At 40.6% G+C, this 20,154-nt stretch overlaps 1 protein-coding gene across 1 annotated transcript in view; it reads right to left on the minus strand.

Moving 5' to 3' along the window:
• Nucleotides 1–17,783: 17,783 nt before the first annotated feature.
• Nucleotides 17,784–20,154, minus strand: part of Serpine2 (serpin family E member 2) — a 57,466-nt gene continuing 55,095 nt past the window's right edge. The window contains exon 9 of the mRNA XM_041650127.1: nt 17,784–18,540. Coding sequence (XP_041506061.1) covers nt 18,503–18,540 — 38 coding nt within the window. The 3' untranslated portion in view covers nt 17,784–18,502. The remainder of the gene's footprint in view (nt 18,541–20,154) is intronic.

Here is a 20,154-nt window from a genome sequence, read left to right on the forward strand (position 1 = left end):
CTGTGTCAAATGACTCTATCACCTTATTAAAATTCTGTCAGTCACTGAAAAAAAAAGAGTTAATTCAAAAGGGCCTGTTGATCATGTAAACTGAGTGGAAAACACACTTCAGAAAAACTGTTCCAGGCACTAGAAAATACAGTATATGGCAACTTAGGCAGGTCTGTCATCATAATGGCCGTGTTAGCCAATCACCCGAGAGTATTTTCCTCTCCAGTAGCCCCTTTGGTCATTGTACACTCTCACCCTTCACAGTGTTTCCTGTTATTCTATAGTAATCCCTGTCTGTCTTCTGCTTGGAGCCCTGTGTTTCTTCTGAACTCATTCAATAGAGCTCACACGGGTGTGAGATGACTGCAGGCCAGAGCTGGATCCCAGTACCATTTTTACCCTGATTCATAAAGCCAGAGTGTGTTTGTCATCTCTACAGGGCTGCCCCCTTGAAAACAAGAGCAAGAGTCCCCAGGCCTGTGACAAAATAGTCTCTACAGCATTCATTCTGAAGCTAGAAAGAAACACCTCTGAGATGAGAGACTGTTTTAAAGCTTTGGTCTGTCTAGGGCAAGGAAGACCCTCAGCCTCAATGGAGAAGGCATCTCAATCTCACCCTCTGCCAGTGATGTCTTAGCCCACCAGGGATAAAAGCCTCTTGCTGAGACTGGTGGGAAAGGTGGAGCTTGTGTCTTGGGTAATAGACACAATATCTTAGGTAACAGAGACTGTTTCCAAAGGGCATTTGAGAGATAGCTAAGTGAGTTAAATCAGTAGTTTTCTCCTTTTTTATGTAATTTTTATTTAATTTTTTATTGAAAAAAAATTTCCGCCTCCTCCTAGCCTCCCATTTCCCTCCCCTTCCTCCCGCCCCTCTCCCCCTCTCCCCCTACTCCTCTCCCCCTCCCTCTCCAGTCCGAAGAGCAGTCAGGGTTCCCTGCCCTGTGGAAAGTCCAAGGTCCTCCCCCCTCCATCCAGGTCTAGGAAGGTGAACATCCAAACTGGCTAGGCTCCCACAAAGCCAGAACATGAAGTAGGGTCAAAACCCCTGTGCTATTGTCCTTGGCTTCTCATCAGCCCTCCTTGTCTGCCATGTTCAGAGAATCCGGTTTTATCCCTTGCTTTTTCAGTCACAGTCCAGCTGGCCTTGGTAAGCTCCCAATAGATCAGCCCCACTGTCTCAGTGGGTGGGTGCACCCCTCGTGGTCCTGACTTCCTTGCTCATGTTTTCCCTCCTTCTGCTCCTCATTAGGACCTTGGGAGCTCAATCCGAGTAGTTTTCTTAATCAAGTTTCATTGTGATTTTTCTTTTGTTTGTTGAATCTTATTAGTAGCTAAGGCTTGCCTGGAACTCTCATCTTCCTAGTTTGCTATTTCTGTTTTGTTGTTTGTTGCTGCTGTTGTTTTGTTTTTTAAATATATGTTTCAATTAAATGCAAAGATAAGAGACCAAATCTAGTGCAAACATCTTTTGTGTTGTCATTCATGAGTCAGTGTCATGAAAACATCTTGATAAAACCATGGAGTCAGTTATATCATGAAGTGCAAGACACCAAGCATGTCCAACAGCGGCCCAGCATGTGTGAAATGCCTGACTCTAGACACCAAGCATGTCCAACAGCGGCCCAGCATGTGTGAAATGCCCGACTCTAGCTAGAATCCGTTGTAGGTTTCTTTAGGCAAGCATTCCTTTTAGTCTTTTTATTATTAAAAAAATATATCATGTTTATTTATTTAGTGCGTGTGTGTGTGTCCCCGTCCATGAGCATTATAGCCACATACAGTGGGACCCACTTGTAATTCCACCTCTGGTGCAAGGAATCCTTTTAGTCTTTGGTGAATTCACTGGCTAACTCAGTAATCCTCTCCTCTCTCTCAGACTTGTGTGGAAAGTGTAGTCTGTGACTTCTCTTGCTCAGGTTTTAAGACTTTAGTCTACAAGCTTGATTGAGAACTGTGTTATCTACTGCAGTAGGACCTAGCTGAATTCCTGCCCATACTCACCTTGCTTATCTTTGAATATGGGATGTTTGGAAGTTCCTGTTTATTTAGCCTGATCTGATTACCTGTCTCTGTCCTCATCATGATCCCTCATGCATGCTAAACAGCATGGCTTCCAGTGCCATGACAGGTGACGATGGCAGTGGAGATGACTAGAAAACATAAGAAATAAAGCATGGCTATTCTTGCCCTTGTCTTAGCCTCCTGTCACAGTTCTTCTCTATAACCTCCCAGTCCCCAGGGATACAAAATTCATTACTTACTTCTACTTGCTTGCTATTGACTGAAAATTCAGAAAAAGGAAAAGTATTGGAGACCAGCTTTGACAAAAATACCACTTACCAAGGTAGGATCATGGGGATTAGAAAATTAGTAAAGATGATGAAGATGTGAGTGAAAATAATAAAAGAGAAAACATAGGATAGTACCGGGAGGGAGCTCCAATGAACACTGAAATCACCTGCATTTAATTTCCATTTGCTTAAAATACCCCAACCCCAAAAGATAGGAGTAAGATTAAAAAAATAAACTAAAAAAACTGTGTTAACATGATACAAGGAAATGAACATACCAATTGAAGTTTGTGGGTTACATTCTTGGTTAAATGTTCTGTTGCTAGAACAAGACAAGTCACGCTCACAACCTACACCAAAACATTCTGTAGGCAAACCACTCCCTGGGTGGAATCCATTATTATCTACTTAAAGCAGTAGAAACTTAGTTGGATACTTAGACTTTTGTTTGGGGTAGAAACATATCTACACCTCTATTCCTGAAGTACAAGGTATGGATATTAGCCACACCTATTGACAATAACCTTGAGAGAGCAGAACTATCAGTTCTAAATCTAGTTGGTACCTTGGTTTGAGGTAGGAACAGACAACCTTGAAGGAACAGAAGTAAGTCCCAACTCTAGGTGGAAATAGTCTCTCATTTTTGGGCCTCCACAGAAAGGAATCAGTTTGGAGGCAAAACCTGGCTTTGCGACTTCCTTCAGTTCTCAAGCTTCAAAACCCTCTCTCTCTCTATAGTTCTATGCAAGGAACCAATGTAGCTTTAGTACATAAAAGAGTCTGCAATGAAAAAGACTTTTCCTAAGAAATATATTTTCTTTTAAAATAGAATATCTTTATTAATTCCTTGAGAATTTGATACATGCATATGTAGTTGGAGGCTGCATGTTCATCCCCAATCTCCCAGACCAGAAATAATCACATAGAAACTGTAATTAAAGCACTGCTTGGCCAACACTTAGTCATATTGTTAGCTAGCTCTTAAATCTTAAACCATCAAGGTTCCTGTGGGCATCTGTTTCCTTTGGCAGCTACATGGTATCTCCTCGACTCTGCCTACTTCTCCTCCTCTATCTGCTTGGAGTTCCCACCTTGCCCTATTCTGCACTGCAATAGTTCCAAAGCAGCTTCTTTATTAATCCATGGTATTCACAGCATACAGAGGGAAATCCTACATCACCTCCGCCTTTCTGTCTAAATAACAAGGAAGGTTTTAACTTTAACATAGTAAGATTACATACAATAAAACAGTTACCAATCAAGAATTACAATTACAATATTTAGTTCATTTACATTTGGCAAATTAAGAAAAGTACCCTATCATCTACCCTACCTTTGTGAGTCTAAAGTTTTATATATAATTTATCTTTTATCATAACTAAAGAAAATTATAATTATAACTATTCTTCGACTCCATCAAAAACCCCAGAAGGATATAATATTACCTAAGTTAACAGGAAGTGTATTGTAAGCAACTTCCAAAACTCTAGAATTGACAGAGAAATCTCATTGCCTGACCAGTCACTCAAAATTCTTCTGTATCATTGGGGAATCCATCTTCAGCCTACAGGAGACTTTTCCATGAAGCAGGAAATTTGAAAGTCAGTTACACCTATATTGGTAGTTTGTCAATCACTTTCTTCTGTTTCCTGAAAAATGTCTGGCAGTCTCTTTCATGAAGCAGGAATCCTGAAGGACTGTCTCACTTTCTTTTTATTTATTTATTAAAGATTTCTGCCTCCTCCCTGCCACCGCCTCCCATTCCCTCCCCCTCCCCCGATCAAGTCCCCCTCCCTCATCAGATCGAAGAGCAATCAGGGTTCTCTGACCTGTGGGAAATCCAAGGACCACCCACCTCCATCCAGGTCTAGTAAGGTGAGCATCCAAACTGCCTAGGCTCAGAAATAGATTTTCAAAACATTTCTAAGTAAAAATTTTGAACTCAAATTGTTAGGCTATATTTATTTTAAATCTTTTTAGAACCACTGAAAAGTGATGATGGGCTGGAATGTGGAGAAATCAGCTTATTTCCACAGTTCCATTTGAAATAGCTAAAAACTTGGAATCAGTCTCTGCACAAGTTTTACCCTTAGAGAGTAAGCTTTACACGTGGGTAGGGCTAGAGGAACACGTGGGCTACAAGGACTTGAGCGGAGCACATGACCAAGCTCATCCAGTGCTAGCTTTTTAACCAATGCCATATCTACACTGTAAAGGCAATCATAAGAACATAAGGGAATTGCTGAGCAGAAAAGACATTGTTGGTTTGGTACTGAAAAATATAGTCATCTATTATACTTTAACTCCCCTGTCTTTTCTCATGCTATAATTTAAGCCCATAAGGTCCTAACCCAACAATGGAAGATTGAACATCTAGGATAATATAAGTTGTGTTATTTTAAATTCAAACTGTATTTTACTATGTGCATATATACAGTGGAGAAAATTATTCTCAAAGTCTTATGTGCCCACAAGAGAAATGTAGTAGGAATTATAGTTCTGGTTAAGAAAGGAACAAATCAAGAGCTATTTTTGTAGACCTAGGCTGATCCTGAACACAAGATGGCGCTCCAGCCCTACAGCAAAGCTTAGGATGTCACAAGCCACTGTCTTCCTCTTCAGAAAGAAAGGATGTGTGTGTATATGTGGCATAGGATTATGTGTCGTGACTTTACTGGGCTCCACACAGCTTTACAATTCTGTGAAAATATCTGCCTGGGTTATCCCACTTCCTGCTTCTCCTCAAAATTCTACTGAGGAATTTGATGGGTGTATACTTCACTTCTGATGCCAAGAAATGAGTGTTTAGTTTTCATTTCCATTTTCAGCACAGATGCTGAAAATACAAAAATTTAAATGTTTTTTTAACTATTTATTACTATTTGAACACCCACTCAAACATCCTGCTGACGGTGAAACACCTTGCAGCTGGCAGTGTGCCAGCTAGGCCTACATCCCTATGTCCACTGCTTCCAGTCTTTTTCACAGGCAGCCTGTACCATCGTTCCAATCCTCAGTTTGTAAAGGCCTACAACCCTTGTAGTTGAAAACCTAAGGATCTGCAGCTCTCGACTTTGGGTATGAGAGTACGTTGAGTCCGTGGCTCTGAGCAGAATACTGAGGACAGCTTGATTTAGTCTCATCTTGCAAACTAAGGTCACCCACGCCCTGCCACCAGTAGAAAATTTATGCAATCAAAATCTTCAGGCCAGGCATGGGAGTATATGGTTGTCACAGCACCTAGAAGGTAGAAAGAGGAGGATCAGAGTTCAGGGCCAGCTTTGGCAATACAACTTGGAGGTCTGCCTACTCTGGAAGACCCCAACTTCCTCCCCACGCCTTATCCTGAAAATCTTAATCACAAACCACAAACCAGATGTGGTGAATGGAATCACAGTACTCAGAATGAGAAAGGTTGAGGCTAGAAGATCACAAATTTAAGGCCAGCCTGGGCTAGGTAGTGGGACCCTATTTCAAAACAACAAAACAAGTTAAACGACTCACAGCCATATAGTTTTGAAAAAGAAATGCTCAGTTGGTGGTGTTTGCATTCCCACTGATAGTTGTATATTTGGTGGCCTGTTATTCACTAACAGTACAAAACTAATGACTTAAGAAAAATGTTTTTGGAGGAAAAATAATTGAGAAAACTAAAAACCATAAGCTTACCATCCCTGCCATTGACAAAAGACCTGCAAGACTTCACTATCCAGAGGAACTTTCTGCCAGGTTCGTGGTACATTAAAATTGCAGAGTAGTCTAATGAGTTTAATCTATTCTGGTCCTTTCTGTGCAGAAGAGATGAATCATTAGGTCATTTACAGATGGAGAAAGGTTGTTCCTAAACCTGAGATCAGCTTGCTGACGATGCTTCCTCTACACAAGCATCTTCACATCAAGGCAGCATGGCACCAAAGGCCTGGAAAGATTTAACAGAGGCAGACAGCTAATGAGACAAAGGCAGAGAACGCTCAGCTGACTGACTTGATGGAGATGTTCACGGGGAGCCTGACAGGTGGTCACTAGATTCAGTTCTTGACTCTAGGACAGATGTCAACATCCAGGAAGGGTTGTTTCTAAGGCGGCCACATCTTTTACCTTAGAGCTGTGTTCATCGACTCCAGATAGAGGCTGAACTAAGTTTAAAAGTTTGCTTCTATTTGCTGAGTGATACTCAGTTCACTCCATTTGTAAGCGCTAGTCAGCAGTGATCTTGGCGTGATTGGAAACAGTGGTTTCTATCCAGTATGCTTCTCATTTAAATCACATCTGTATCTTTTCTCAAGACTCAAAAGAAAGGACGAACGTACTCTGACAAATGCTGGAGGGGATGTGGATTGATGGGATTGCAAATTGGTCCAGCCCCTCTGGAAATCAGTGAGGAGAATTCTCAAAAAGTTAAAAATAAATCTACTATATGACCTAGCTATACCATTTCTGAGCATAAGCCAAAGGACTCAACATCTTATTACACAGATAACTGCTCAGCCGTGTTCCTTCCATTCCTGCTCTGTTCACAGTAGCTAAGAAATGAAGACAATGTCCTTCACCTGATGGGATAGTAAAAATGTGATCCATATATATTATGGATACTATGGATACCATTCGACTGTAAGGAAAATGAACTCATGAACAGGTAACTGTATGTAAGTGGATGGAACTAGAAAATCATACTGAGTGGGGAAACCCAGACCCAGGAAGACAAACGTTGCATATTCTCTCATCTGAGGTTCACAGCTCCAAGTCTTCAGATGTAAATATATAACCTGGAACAACTGCAGAAATCAGGAAAGTAAAGCGAGACCATTGTGGGGGCAGGGTGGAGCAAGAGAGAGGGGGAATAGCAGTATAGTGATCTAAAGGGGGAAATGGGAAAAATGGGGGGCGGTTAATTGGGGATGGGATGGAGATGATTACAGAGGGAGGGGGTAAAATAATAAGATGTCTGAAAAAGTTATGAGGAATCATTGTTATATACCTAAAATACCTACAATACATCTAAGTCTACATTTTGTATACATACACTTATTTATTCATTTATTTTTTGAGACAGGAATTCTCTGTGTAGCTCTGGCTGTCCTGAAACTCTCTTGTAGACCAGGCTGGCCTCAAACTCAGAGAATCAATTGCCTGCATCTGCTTACCAAGTGCTTGGATGAAAGGCCTGTACCACCATGCCCAGTTGCATATAGAGTTTAAATGTAATGTTCCCATCCAGGCATACCTCAACAATAACCAACAACTCTCTAATTGGACTTAAGACCCACTCAAAAAGAAGCAAGTCATGCCTGGTATTGCAAACCTAGTCAACTACCTAGAGTCAGTGAATTCATGGATCACGGAGAACCTAAAACTGTCACTTTACTAAACCATCACACTCCCTAAATACATTCTAAATACTATCCTAATATCCACAGGGAAGTGTAGACCTTGCCCCTCATCACGGAAGCTTCTTTTTGCAGCAGAAGGAGCCCTTGCAGAAAACCACAGCAAAACAAAATGCAAGACTGTGAGACTCAGTCACAATTGCTCCATCTGCAGCACAACTCCTGCACCCAAGGCTCAAAGATCCCTGTGGGGGATGGAGCAGGGAGTTAAGAGCCAGAGGAACAGGAAGTTTGCTATGACTTGTGTCTCCTAGTGATGTCAGAGAAGATACACCCAATGAAGACTTAACAACATGGCTACCTAAACATGACCTGAACAAAGAAGGAAGATACCAATAGACGGCTAAAGCAGGAGGAAAGCTCAAAAGAACTACAGGCAACTAAGGGATACTGAGAGTGGGAAGAAAGTCTTCCCCAATACCAAACAGTCAGTCCTGAAATATGCATATAAGTAACATACAGACAGACCAAGCAGGTTGTATTTACATATTTAGGTATACACTTTTTAGAAAAAGAGGCATAAATGAAGCCTTACATAAAGTACTAGAAGGAAAACCCCAACCCAAAAAAGCTAATTGCACCCACAAAAACACAGCCATCTGATAAACCCCCACCAGCATAACCCAAAGAAGAGAAACACACAAACACTACCACAGAAAAATAACTGGAATTAACAACCACTGGTCATTAATATCACTTCATGTCAATGGACTCAATTCACTTATAAGGAGACACAGGGTAAGAGAATGGATACAAAAACAGAATCCAGCCTTCTACTATATGCAAGAAACACACTTCAACCTCAAAGACAGACACTACCTCAGAGTAAAAGGTTGGGAAAAGGTTTTCCAATCAAATGGATCTAAAAAAAACAAGTGGGGGTAGCTATCCTAATCTCCAACAAAATTGATTTCAAACTAAAATCAGTCAGAAAAGATGGAGAAGGACACTTTATACTCATAACAGGAACAATCCGTCAAGATGTAATCTCAATACTGAACATCTATGCCCCTAATACAAGAGCACCCACATATGTAAAAGAAACATTATTAAAACTTAAGTTCCACATCAAATCCCACACACTGATAGTAGAAGACTTCAACATTCCACTCTCATCAATGGACAGGTCAACCAAACAGAAATCTAACAGAGAAATAAGAGAACTAACAGATGTTATGAATTAAATGAACTAACAGACATCTATAGAATATTCCACCCAAACACAAAAAAATATAGCTTCTTCTCAGCACCTCATGGAAACTTCTCTAAAATTGATCACATACTCGGTAACAAAGCAAACCTTCACAGATCCAAAAAAAATTGGAGTAACCCCCTGTGTCTTATCAGATCACCATGGATTAAAGTTAGAATTTAACAACAATATTACTCTCGGAAAGCCTACAAACTCATGGAAATTGAACAGGGACTACTAAACTACCCCTGGGTCAAGGAAGAAATAAAGAAATTAAAGACTTCCTTGAATTCAACAAAAATGAAGGCACAATGTATCTAAACCTATGGGACACTATGAAAGCAGTGCTAACAGGAAAATTCATAGAACTATGTGCCCACATAAAGAAAACGGAGAAAGCTCACACTAGTGACATTAGTGACAGCACACCTGAAAGCTCTAGAACAAAAAGAAGCAGACTCACCCAGGAGGAGTAGAAGACAGAAAATAATCAAATTGAGGGCTGAAATCAACAAAATAGCATCAAAGAGAACAATACAAAGAATCAGTGAAATAAAGATCTGGTTCTTCGAGAAAATCAACAACATAGACAAACCCTTATCCAAACTAATCAAAAGGCAGAGAGAAAACATCCAAATTAACAAAATCAGAAATGAAAAGGGGGACATAGCAACACACAGTGAGGAAATTTAGAGAATCATTAGGTCAAACTACAAAAACCTGTACTCCACAAAATTGGAAAATTTAAAAAAATGAACATTTTTTTAAATAGATACCATATGCCAAAATTAAATTAAGATCAGGTGAGTAATTTAAATAGACCTATGAACTGCAAGGAAATAGAAGCTGTCATCAAAATCCTCCCAACTAAAAAAAGCCCAGGACCGGATGATTTTAGTGCAGAATTCTACCAGAACTTCCAAGAAGAGCTAATACCTATACTCCTCAAACTGTTTCACATAATAGAAACAGAAGGAACATTGCCAAACTCTTTTTATGAGGTTATGGTTATCCTGATACCAAAACCACAAAAAGACTCAACCAAGAAATAGAATTATAGACTAATCTTACTTACGAACATGGATGTAAAAATACTCAGTAAAATACTGGTGAACTGAATTCAAGAACACATCAAAAAAAAAAAAATATCCACCACGATGAAGTCGGCTTTATTGCAGAGATGCAGGCCTGATTCATTATATGAAAATCTATCTGTGTAATCCATCATATAAATAAACTGAAATAAAAAACCCAGAAGATCATTTCATTAGATGCTGAAAAAGCATTTGACAAAATCCAATACCCCTTCATGCTAAAGCTCTTGGAGATATCAGGAATACAAGTGATGTGGGAGTGATTTCTTATTAATAAAGAAACTGCCTAGACCCATTTGATAGGCCAACCTTTAGGTAGGCGGAGTAAACAGAACGGAATGCTGGGAGAAAGAAGCTGATTCAGGGAGTCGCCATGATTCTCCCACTCCAGACAGACGCAGGTTAAGATCATTCCTGGTAAGCCAGCTCGTGGGCTACACAGATTAATAGAAATGGGTTAGATCAATATGTAAAAGCTAGCCAATAAGAAACTGAAACTAATGGGTCAGGCAGTGTTTAAAAGAATACAGTTTCCGTGTAATTATTTTGGGTAAAGCTAGCCGGGTGGCGGGACACAGCCCGCCGCTCCGTATTTCAACATACAAGGAACATATCTAAATATAATAAAAGCGATAGACAGCAAGTCGACAGCCAACATCAAATTAAATGGAAACTCAAAGTGATTCCGCTAAAATCAGGAACAAGACAAGGCTGTCTACTCTCTCCATGTATATTCAATATAGTTCTTGAGGTCCTAGCTAGAGCAAAAAGAGAACAAAAGGAGATCAAGGGGATTCGAATTAGAAAGGAAGAAGCCAAACTTTTGTTATTTGCAGATGTATGATAGTATATATATGTGACCCCAAAAACTCTACCAGAGACCTTCTACTGCTGATAAATACCTTCAATGATGTGGCAGGATACAAGATCAACTAAAAAAAAATAGTAACCCTCCTATACAGAAATGATAAAGAAGTGGAGAGGGAAATCAGAAAAATATCACCTTTCATAATAGCCACAAATAACATAAAATATCTTAGGGTAACACTAACCAAAGAAGTGAAAGACCTATTGACAAGAACTTTAAGTCTCTGAAGAAAGAAATTTAAGAAGATACCAGAAAATTAAAAAATCTCCCATGTTCTTCGATAGATAGGATCAACATAGTAAAAATGGCAATCCTATCAAAATCAATCTATAGAGTCAATGCAATCCCCATCATAATGCCAACATAATTTTTTACAGACCTTGAAAAAACAATAATCAACTTCATATAAAAAAACAGGATAGCCAAAACAATCCTGTACATAAACTTCTGAAGGCATCACCATCTCTGACATCAAGATTTATTACAGAGCTACAGTAATGAAAACAACATGGTATTGACATAAAAACAGACAGGTGAACCAATGGAATCAAACTGAAGACCTGGATATTAATCCACACACCTATGAACACCCGAATTTTGAAAGAAGCTAAAATTATACAATGGAAAAAACAAAGTATCTTCAATAAATGGTGTTGGCATAACTGGATGTCAACATGTAGAAGAATGAAAATAGATCCATATCTAACCCCAGGCACAAAACTCAAGTCCAAATGGATTAAAGATCTCAATATAAGTCTGACCACACTGAATCCGATAGAAGGGAAAGTGGGAAGTTGTCTTCAATGCATGGGCACAGGACACCACTTACTAAATAAAACCCTGGTATCACAGACACTGAGAGCAACAATAAATAAATGGGACCTCCTGAAACTGAGAAGCTTCTGTAAAGCAAAGGACACAGTAAATAAGACAAAAGGCACCCTACTGAATGGTAAAAGATCTTCACCAACCCCACATCAGACAAAGAACTGATCTCCAAAATATATAAAGAACTCAAGAAATTAGACATTAAAATTCTAAATAACCTAATTAAAAATGGGATACTGAACTAATTAGAGAATTCTCAATAGAAGAATCTCAAGTGGCCAAAAGACACTTAAGAAAATGTTCAACATCATTAGCCATCAGGGAAATGCAAATCAAAATAACTCTGAGATACCATCTTACACCTGTCAGAATGACTAAGATCAAAAACACCAATGATAGCCTATGCTGGAGAGGATGTGGAGTAAGGGAAACACTCATTTATTGCTGGTGGGAATGCAAACTTGTACAACCACTTTGGAAATCAGTATGGCAGTTTCTCAGAAAATTGGGAATCAACTTACTTTAGGATCCAGCAATACCACTCTTGGGCATATACCCAAAAGATACTCAACCATACTACAAAAGCATTTGTTCAACTATGTTCATAGCAGCATTATTCATAATATCCAGAACCTGGAAATAACCTAGATGCCCCTCAACTGAAGAATGGATAAAGAAAATGTGGCACATTTACACATTAGAGTACTACTCAGGGGTAAAAAACAATGACGTCTTGAATTTTGCATGCAAATAGATGGAATTAGAAAACACCATCCTGAGTGAGGTAACCCAGACCCCAAAAGATGAATATGGTGTGTACTCACTCTTAAGTAGATACTAGCTATAAACAAAGGACATTGACCCTTTTAGTTCATGATCCCAGAGAAGCTAAGTAATAAGGTGAACCTTAAGAAAAACATATATAGATCTATCTAGAAATTGGATACAGACAAGATTGCCTGATAAAATTGGGAGCATCAGGGTTGGGGGGAGAATGGAGAGTAGAAGGGGAAGAAGAGGGGAGAAGGGGAGAGTTGAGGAGAACTTGAGGGAATGGGATAGTCGAGATGGAGGAAGGACAGATATGAGAGCAAGGAAAGAGATATCTTGATTGAGGGAGTCATTATGGAATTAGCAAGAAACTGGCTCTAGAGAATTTCTCAGGAATCCACAAGGATGACCCTGGCTAAGACCCTAAGCAATAGAGGAGAGGGGGCCTGATCTTGACTTTCCCTGTAGTCAGACTGATGATTATCTTAAATATCACCACAGAACCTTTTTCAGCAATAGATGGAAAGATGTAAGAGCCAGCTTGTTTGTCCACGGCTGCTCAGTCCCAAAATAATTACATAGAAACCTTATTATTTAAATCACTGCTTGGCCCATTCACTCTAGCTTCTTATTGGCTAACTTATCTTAATTTAACCCATCTCCATTAATCTGTGCATCACCACAAGGTCGTGGCCTACCAGCAAAGTTTCAGCATGTCTATCTCTTGTGGCTACATGACTTCTCTCTAACTATGCCTTCTTCCTCCCAGCATTCAGTTTAGGTACCCCCCCCCCCCCCAGCTCTATTCTACCTTATCACATCAAGCCAGTTTTCTTTATTCATTAATATTATTCAAAGCATACAGAGGGGAGACCCACATCAGAGCACTGGACTGAACTCTGAAAGTCCAGCTGAAGTGTGGAAGGAGTGAGCATATGAGCAAAGAGGTCAAGACCATGATGGGGACACCCACTGAAACAGTCTACCTGAGCTAATGGGAGCTCATCAACTCCAGCCAGACTGGGAAACAACAAGCATAGGACTAAACTAGTCCCTCTGAATGTGGTTGACATTGAATTGCTGGGGCAGACTGAGGGGCCCCTGGCAGTGGCACCAGGATTTATCCCTACTGCATGTACTGGCTTTTAGGTATCCTATTCTCTTTGGATGTATACCTTGCTCAGCCTAGATATAGTATACCTTGCTCAGCCTAGATATAGTAGGGAGGGCCTTGGATCTTCCCCAAAGCCTTACCCTCTCTGAGGAGTGGATGGGGGTGGGGTAGGAGGGTATGTGGAGGGATGGGAGGAGGGGATGGAGTGGAAACTTGGATTGGTATTTTTAAAAAAATCTATTAAATAAAAAAAAGAAAAAGAGGCCATAAATTTGAAGGAGAACAAGGAGGTTGGTGGCATGTGGGAAGGTTTAAAGGGAGAAAAAGGAAGAAGGAAATTATGTAATTGTAACAGCAAAAAATGTTAAAACGCTTTTTAAAAAAGTACAGTAGGTTGGAAATTTCCAGAGACTGCTTGGTGGGCTATAGCTCCAGCTATTTGAAGAGTGCCTGCCTAGTGTACACAAAATCCCGGTACCACATACATGGAGCATGGTGATGCATGGTTGTATTCCTAGCGCATGTGAGGCAGAGGCAATAGGGACAGGGTGCAGTTTTCCTCAGCTGCATAGAGTTTGCCATTACATGAGATCCTGTCTCAAAAAGAACAGCAATGGTATCCACTCTGTGGCATTTTCAAGTAGTTTCTCAGTAGGCAGAGGATACAATAGTTCACCATTCACAGGAAAACTGAGGACATAGCTCTCTCCTGTAGCCGAGCCAGATCTCATCTCTCCCGGAAGTCAGTGCTTATGGGTTCTTGAAGGGAGTGTTGGGTACTCTGTTGACTCGCTGAACCACTGCAGCTATTCAGACACCTTCATGTGAAGCTCAGACATCACCCAGATCATTTTCAGAAACACAAAGCGACAGGCATAAAGGGTGCCCTCTTGAACCCTTTGTAAAGTTCTGGGTGAGTAGGATTTTTTTTCCCAGGTCACCTGTCATTATTTCCTTTATGGTGCAAACACTTGATAGGCCAGTAAGACATCAGAGCATCTAGAATATTTGGGTCAATGTCTTCTCTCATTTTCCAGTGTCTCAGGAAAAACTGGAAGTACCCATCTCATTAAGTGACAGAGTGATTTCACTGGTAGCCGGCTCCATTTCCCCCTAGGTCTCCCATTTTGTTACTTTAAGAAAATTGCAGCCTGCCTCCTGCTCAGACTCAGTGTGGCATCTAATCTATGATAAATCATTCGCTCAACCATGTCCACAGAGTAAAAGTGTTTCTCACAGGCCTGTAATTTTCCTAACAGTCTCCATATCTTACATTTATCCCAGTTTCCCTCCAGGAAAGGAGCTTTCAGAAAATTGATATTTTTGAAGACAAGGCCCGCAGACTGATTGGCTTAAATATATCACAAGGTAAAAGGTTATGCATGAAAAAAGATGAGAGGAAGAGTTCCCCTCTGGCCCAGTGGACTGCAAACAGATTTGATTCTAAAATCAGCTAGGAGCAGAATGTGGGTGCTGAGTGGAGGGACAGTAGAGATGGCAGACTTGGGAAAACTAAGGGAGAAGAGGCTTGCCTGGTACCTTGATGCCATGACTTTCTAAATTGGGTGCATAACTGAACTTCAAAACTTTACCAGACACTTGGAAATTTAATGTAACCAGTCAAGTATGAACAACATATTCTTGGAGAATAGCACATCTCTATACATGCACTAGGACTATTCAAGCATCCAGCAAACTCTCTGGTCCTGTTTGGAAGGAGTACTGCTAGAAGAGTTGGGACTCAAGGGACTTACACTTGGACATCTCTCTTGTACTCATCCTCATTTTATCCTGCATGATGTGGGAGTGTCATATATCAATCTGTTGATTTCATTGGTTAAGCAATAAAGAAACTGCTTGGTCCTCATAGGTTAAAACATAGGTGGGAGGAGTAAACAGAACAGAATGCTGGGAGAAAGAAGCTGAGTAAGGAGTCGCCATGATTCTCCCACTCCAGACAGACACAGGTTAAGATCATTCCTGGTAAGCCAGCTAGTGGGCTACAGCAGATTATTAGAAATGGGCTAGTCCAGGTGCGAGAGCTAGCCTAGAAGAGGCTAGATAGAAATGGGCCAAGCGGTGTTTAAAAGAATACAGTTTCCGTGTAATTATTTCTGGTAAAGCTAGCTGTGTGGGAGGCCGGGTGCCGGGGACACAGCCCCGCCGCTCCTATTACTACAATTGCATAAATGTACATGTGATGTGGGATTCCCCTCTGTATGTTGTGAATATGTTTTTTCACCATTGGTTAATAAAGAAGCTGCTTTGGCCGATGACAAGGCAGAATAGAGTTAGGCGGGCAAACTATGCTGGGAGAAGGAAGACAGAGTCAGGGAGACGCCATGTAGCTGCCAAGGAGAGAGACACCAGAACCTTACTGGGTAAACCATAGCATCTGCAGTACACAGATGAATAGAAATGGGTTAAGATATAAGAGCTATGTGGGAATATGCATAAGCCATTGGCAAAGCAGTGTTGTAATTAATATAGTTTCTGTGTGATTATTTGGGTCTGGGCGGCTGGAAAATGAAGGCACAGTCTCTGATTACATACTTGAAATAGGCAAGTACTTTCTCATGCCAAGACTGTGCCTGTCCACCCCAAGATTTGGTAAAAGGACTTCTGGCAGACATTGTGTCAACCTGCCTGGAAGAAGAGATGGATGCCTACGTAGGTGGTAAAGCGCTGCCTCTGGGCTTGTCTCTGAGGGTGCTTCCGGAAGTGTGGCACTTGGATCAGTGGACAAAGGAAGACCCACTTTCACTCAGGGTGGAAGGGCATCATCCCATTGATGGACAATAAACTAGAACAACACAGGGAAGGCAACATTTCTTTTCTTCTGGAGTTGGGACTCCATCTCCTGATTAGACATTCTAGCCCCGGGTTCTGAAGCCCTTGGCCTCTTACAGTTACATCATGGTCCCTTCACTGCTCAGGCCTCAGACTGAGCTGTGTTGCCATCTTCTTTGGTCCTCTGGCTTACCGATGGTGTACTGCAAGAGTCTTGGCCTCAGTAATCACAGGAGAGAATTCCTGTAACAAGCTGCCTCTCATGTGTCTCTCCCTGTATCATACTAGTTCCTTCTCCAGAAAACTCCAAACTTAAGTAAACAAGTAGAGGAAGGCAATATATAATCTCATTTCATTGCCACTGGCACTATTGTTTTAAGTAATTCAAAACACATTATTGACGCGGGGTAGAATAAAACCCAGTAAGACTGGCTCTAATAGGCATTAATAACAAGGAGTGTGTTTGCCAGAATGTATGTGGCTTGAGGGAACTATTCAAAATAGGTTGTTGGTATTTACTTCCTTTTGTTCTGTGGTTTCAAATACATGGAATTAAATAGTTGCAAACAATATAGTTTAGTCCACTTTACAAGTAACAATTACTGTATCTAACAAGGTCAAATAGTGCTGAATATGACTGACATTTTGATGTAGCATAAATTGTGGAGCTTCTGGGCTCAAAAGAGCAATAAATTCTTAAGTTTTGATAAGAAGTGTTTTTAAATGGTCTTAAATTTTTAAAATTTCACTTGTTATTTGGGATGTGCGTATGCAAGCTACAGTGTGCATGCAGCGATCAGAACAACCTATGGGAGTCAGTTCTTCCACCACGTGGGTACTGGGAATTGAACTTTGGTCCCTCAGGCTTGGCTGCAAACACCTTTACCTGCTGACCCATCTTGCTGTTTCAATGTTTTCAACTTTTCTGATGACAGGCAGGCTATATCTTTCTAGAAACTTACTTTAAAATGCCCAGTAAACTTTAACACAAGTGTGATGTTTAAATTCAGCAGGAAAAATTATTCCTCTACATGAAACAAAAACTGTCAATTTGAACAGCATCCCCTCCAGCCAGTCCCACCAAAACCAAAACATTTACGGTTGCTTAGATTTTTCAAAATAGAGAAATCTCCAGAAATTTCTTTTCTGTACTTGATGGGGCACTTGTCTTCAGAGAATCCTTAGCTACTGCTCAAGGGGACTGCAGCTGAGAACCAGAGCTGGGATTCCCATAACAGTCACTGCTGGAGGAGGTCTGTAAACTGATAGGAACTGAGTCAAGGGATACAATTGCTTGTCAGGCTGCAAGAAAAAGCATAGAAAAAGTCAGGGGCTTTGAAGCTCCCGCAAGCTGCGTCAGTACAGAGGCTTACCGTGAGAGGTCGAGGGAAGGTGTCTGAAAAGGCTGTTTCTTTTGATGTCATTTTTCACACAGAGAAATGGCTTCTTTTAAATTTATACTACTTTTAACACTTTATTTCTTACTTTGTACAAAATACAAAAATGCCAATCCAAAGAGTAAGGACCAGTAGTGACAGGTGCGTGGCTTGACAGCAAATTGTGTCTAGCAAGACGTTAGTTTTCAAACTTTATTTTAGTGGATACATGCGTTATATAAAACAACCATAGCAACAACAACAAAACAACACACGAAGAGGCTACAGCTTTTGCTAGTTCCACCCCTTACCACCTTCAAGCCTTTGGGTGGAAGTGAGGAGGGGGGAAATCAAAAAGGCAAATGAAATGATGTTTTTCCCATAAAAAGAACTATAAAATATCTTTTTTTTCTCCTGTCACACTGATTAAACTTCTCCTGGAAAGTCACACATATAAACAAAAACGAAACGAAAGTCCTGAACTGGATAGACAGCAAATACTCAAAGGGGTTGTTAATCTAGGTAACTGATCAGTAGTTTAAGGAACTCTGTTGGACGTCTTGAAGCCCCCCTGTTCATTCTTCACAGCCGCATCCCAGCCATCCTGCCCTTTCTTCCGACACAGCCCTGACCAGAAACACTTGCATCAATGAACCGTTGCTATGAACCAGTTTTTTTTTTTAAAAAAAAAAAGCGGTGTACAAAAATATTTAACAGAACTATGAAAGATGTGGAGAAGGGAGTCTTCTTCAGAACAAAGTCATCTTCGCTTTGTGTGGGTTTCTTCTGCCTATTCTTCAGGGCTTGTTTATCTGCCCCAGGAACAAGATGGCACCTAGAGGATTCAAAAGAGAGAATGCTGAACTCCTTAGAATGAATGCACGGGGCAAGATGGAAGGTGCTACATGCTGGGTGGGGGGTCTCTCGGCCATCTATGCCACTCCACAGAACTTTCTCCAAGGGCAGAAAGAGTCTCCACTTTCACTGTGTGATATGGAACCCAGTACTCCAATGTGGTGGCTGCAGTGAGGATGGTGTGGTAAGAAGTTGAGATTTTTTTAAAAAATATTTATTTATTATGTATACAATATTCTGTCTGTGTGCATGTCTGCAGGCCAGAAGAGGGCATCAGACCTCTCTACAGATGGTTGTGAGCCACCATGTGGTTGCCGGGAATTGAACTCAGGACCTTTGGAAGAGCAGGCAATGCTCTTAACCACTGAGCCATCTCTTCAGCCCCAGAAGTTGAGATTTTAATTGTCATTTTAAAGGAAGTTTAGGTTAAGTAGCCACGAGTTGTGAGAAGCTCCAGTGTTGGACTGATCGACTCTGACACACAAATGGGGACATGCAAGACAAAAAGGAACTACACCTTCTGATTAAAATAACAGCAAACAATAAAACCTATTAGCAACCATGTATATGAAATGTGAAGCCAACCTTTCCATAAAGGCAGGATTATACCTCATAGAGGGGGAGGGATTGTTACTATCCTTATTATACCTTTAAAAAAATCTATTATTTTCATTTACGTGGCTGTGTGTGCCTTCATGCGATTATGTGCAGCACATATATACAGGGGCTTACAGAGGTCAGAGGGCATTAGACCCCAATGAAGTGCCAGGCAGCTGCAAGCTGTCTGATGTGGGCACTAGGAACAGAACCCAGATCCTCTGCAAGAGCAGAAAGCACTCTGAACTGCTGAGCCATCTCTCCGGCCGTACTATGTTTTTTTTCTAGTTTCTTTTTTAAAACATTATCTTTTCAATTAAGAAAATGTTTCATATAATATATTTTGACCATTTCTTTTTAAAAGATGAACTCAGCGGGCTGGTGAGATGGCTAAATAGGTAAAGGCTTTGCCATGTAAACACGAGGACCAGAGTGCAATACTCAGCACCTACAGGAAAAGCCAATATGGCAGCGCATACTTATAGCTTATAATGTCGCAGGGAGAAGGACTAGCTGGCCAGCCAGCCTAGCCTAATCTTCAAGTCCCAGGTCCCTATCTGAAAACAAACAGACAAAAAACAAAAAAAAAAACCCAGGAGAGATAGCACCTAAGGAATGACAACCAACTTTGGAAATGCATATATGTGCACATGTATCCATATACAGCTGCCCACATACACTACACATACAGGCACACACACACACATAAACATACACACACACCACAAACATGCAGAAGCTAAAGATCAGAGCTCAGTTTAAGGAATAAACTGGGGCTAAGATCTATTGCATGGAAAATTTCCTCACAATGTATCTGAGCGGTCTTACAAAAGGTGAAAGACAGAGTGTGTTGCAAAAATTTAAGGTATTTTTTTCAACTATGAAGGGTATGCCGAACCTTCTTTTTTTTTTTAAAAAAAAAAGATTTATTTATTTATTATGTATACAACATTCCTTCTATGTATGCTTGCATGCCAGAAGAGAGCACCAGATCTCA

Source organism: Microtus oregoni, unplaced genomic scaffold, assembly GCF_018167655.1.
Source record: "Microtus oregoni isolate MIOR12 unplaced genomic scaffold, Mior012 000004F_ref0000308, whole genome shotgun sequence".
NCBI lineage: Eukaryota > Metazoa > Chordata > Mammalia > Rodentia > Cricetidae > Microtus > Microtus oregoni.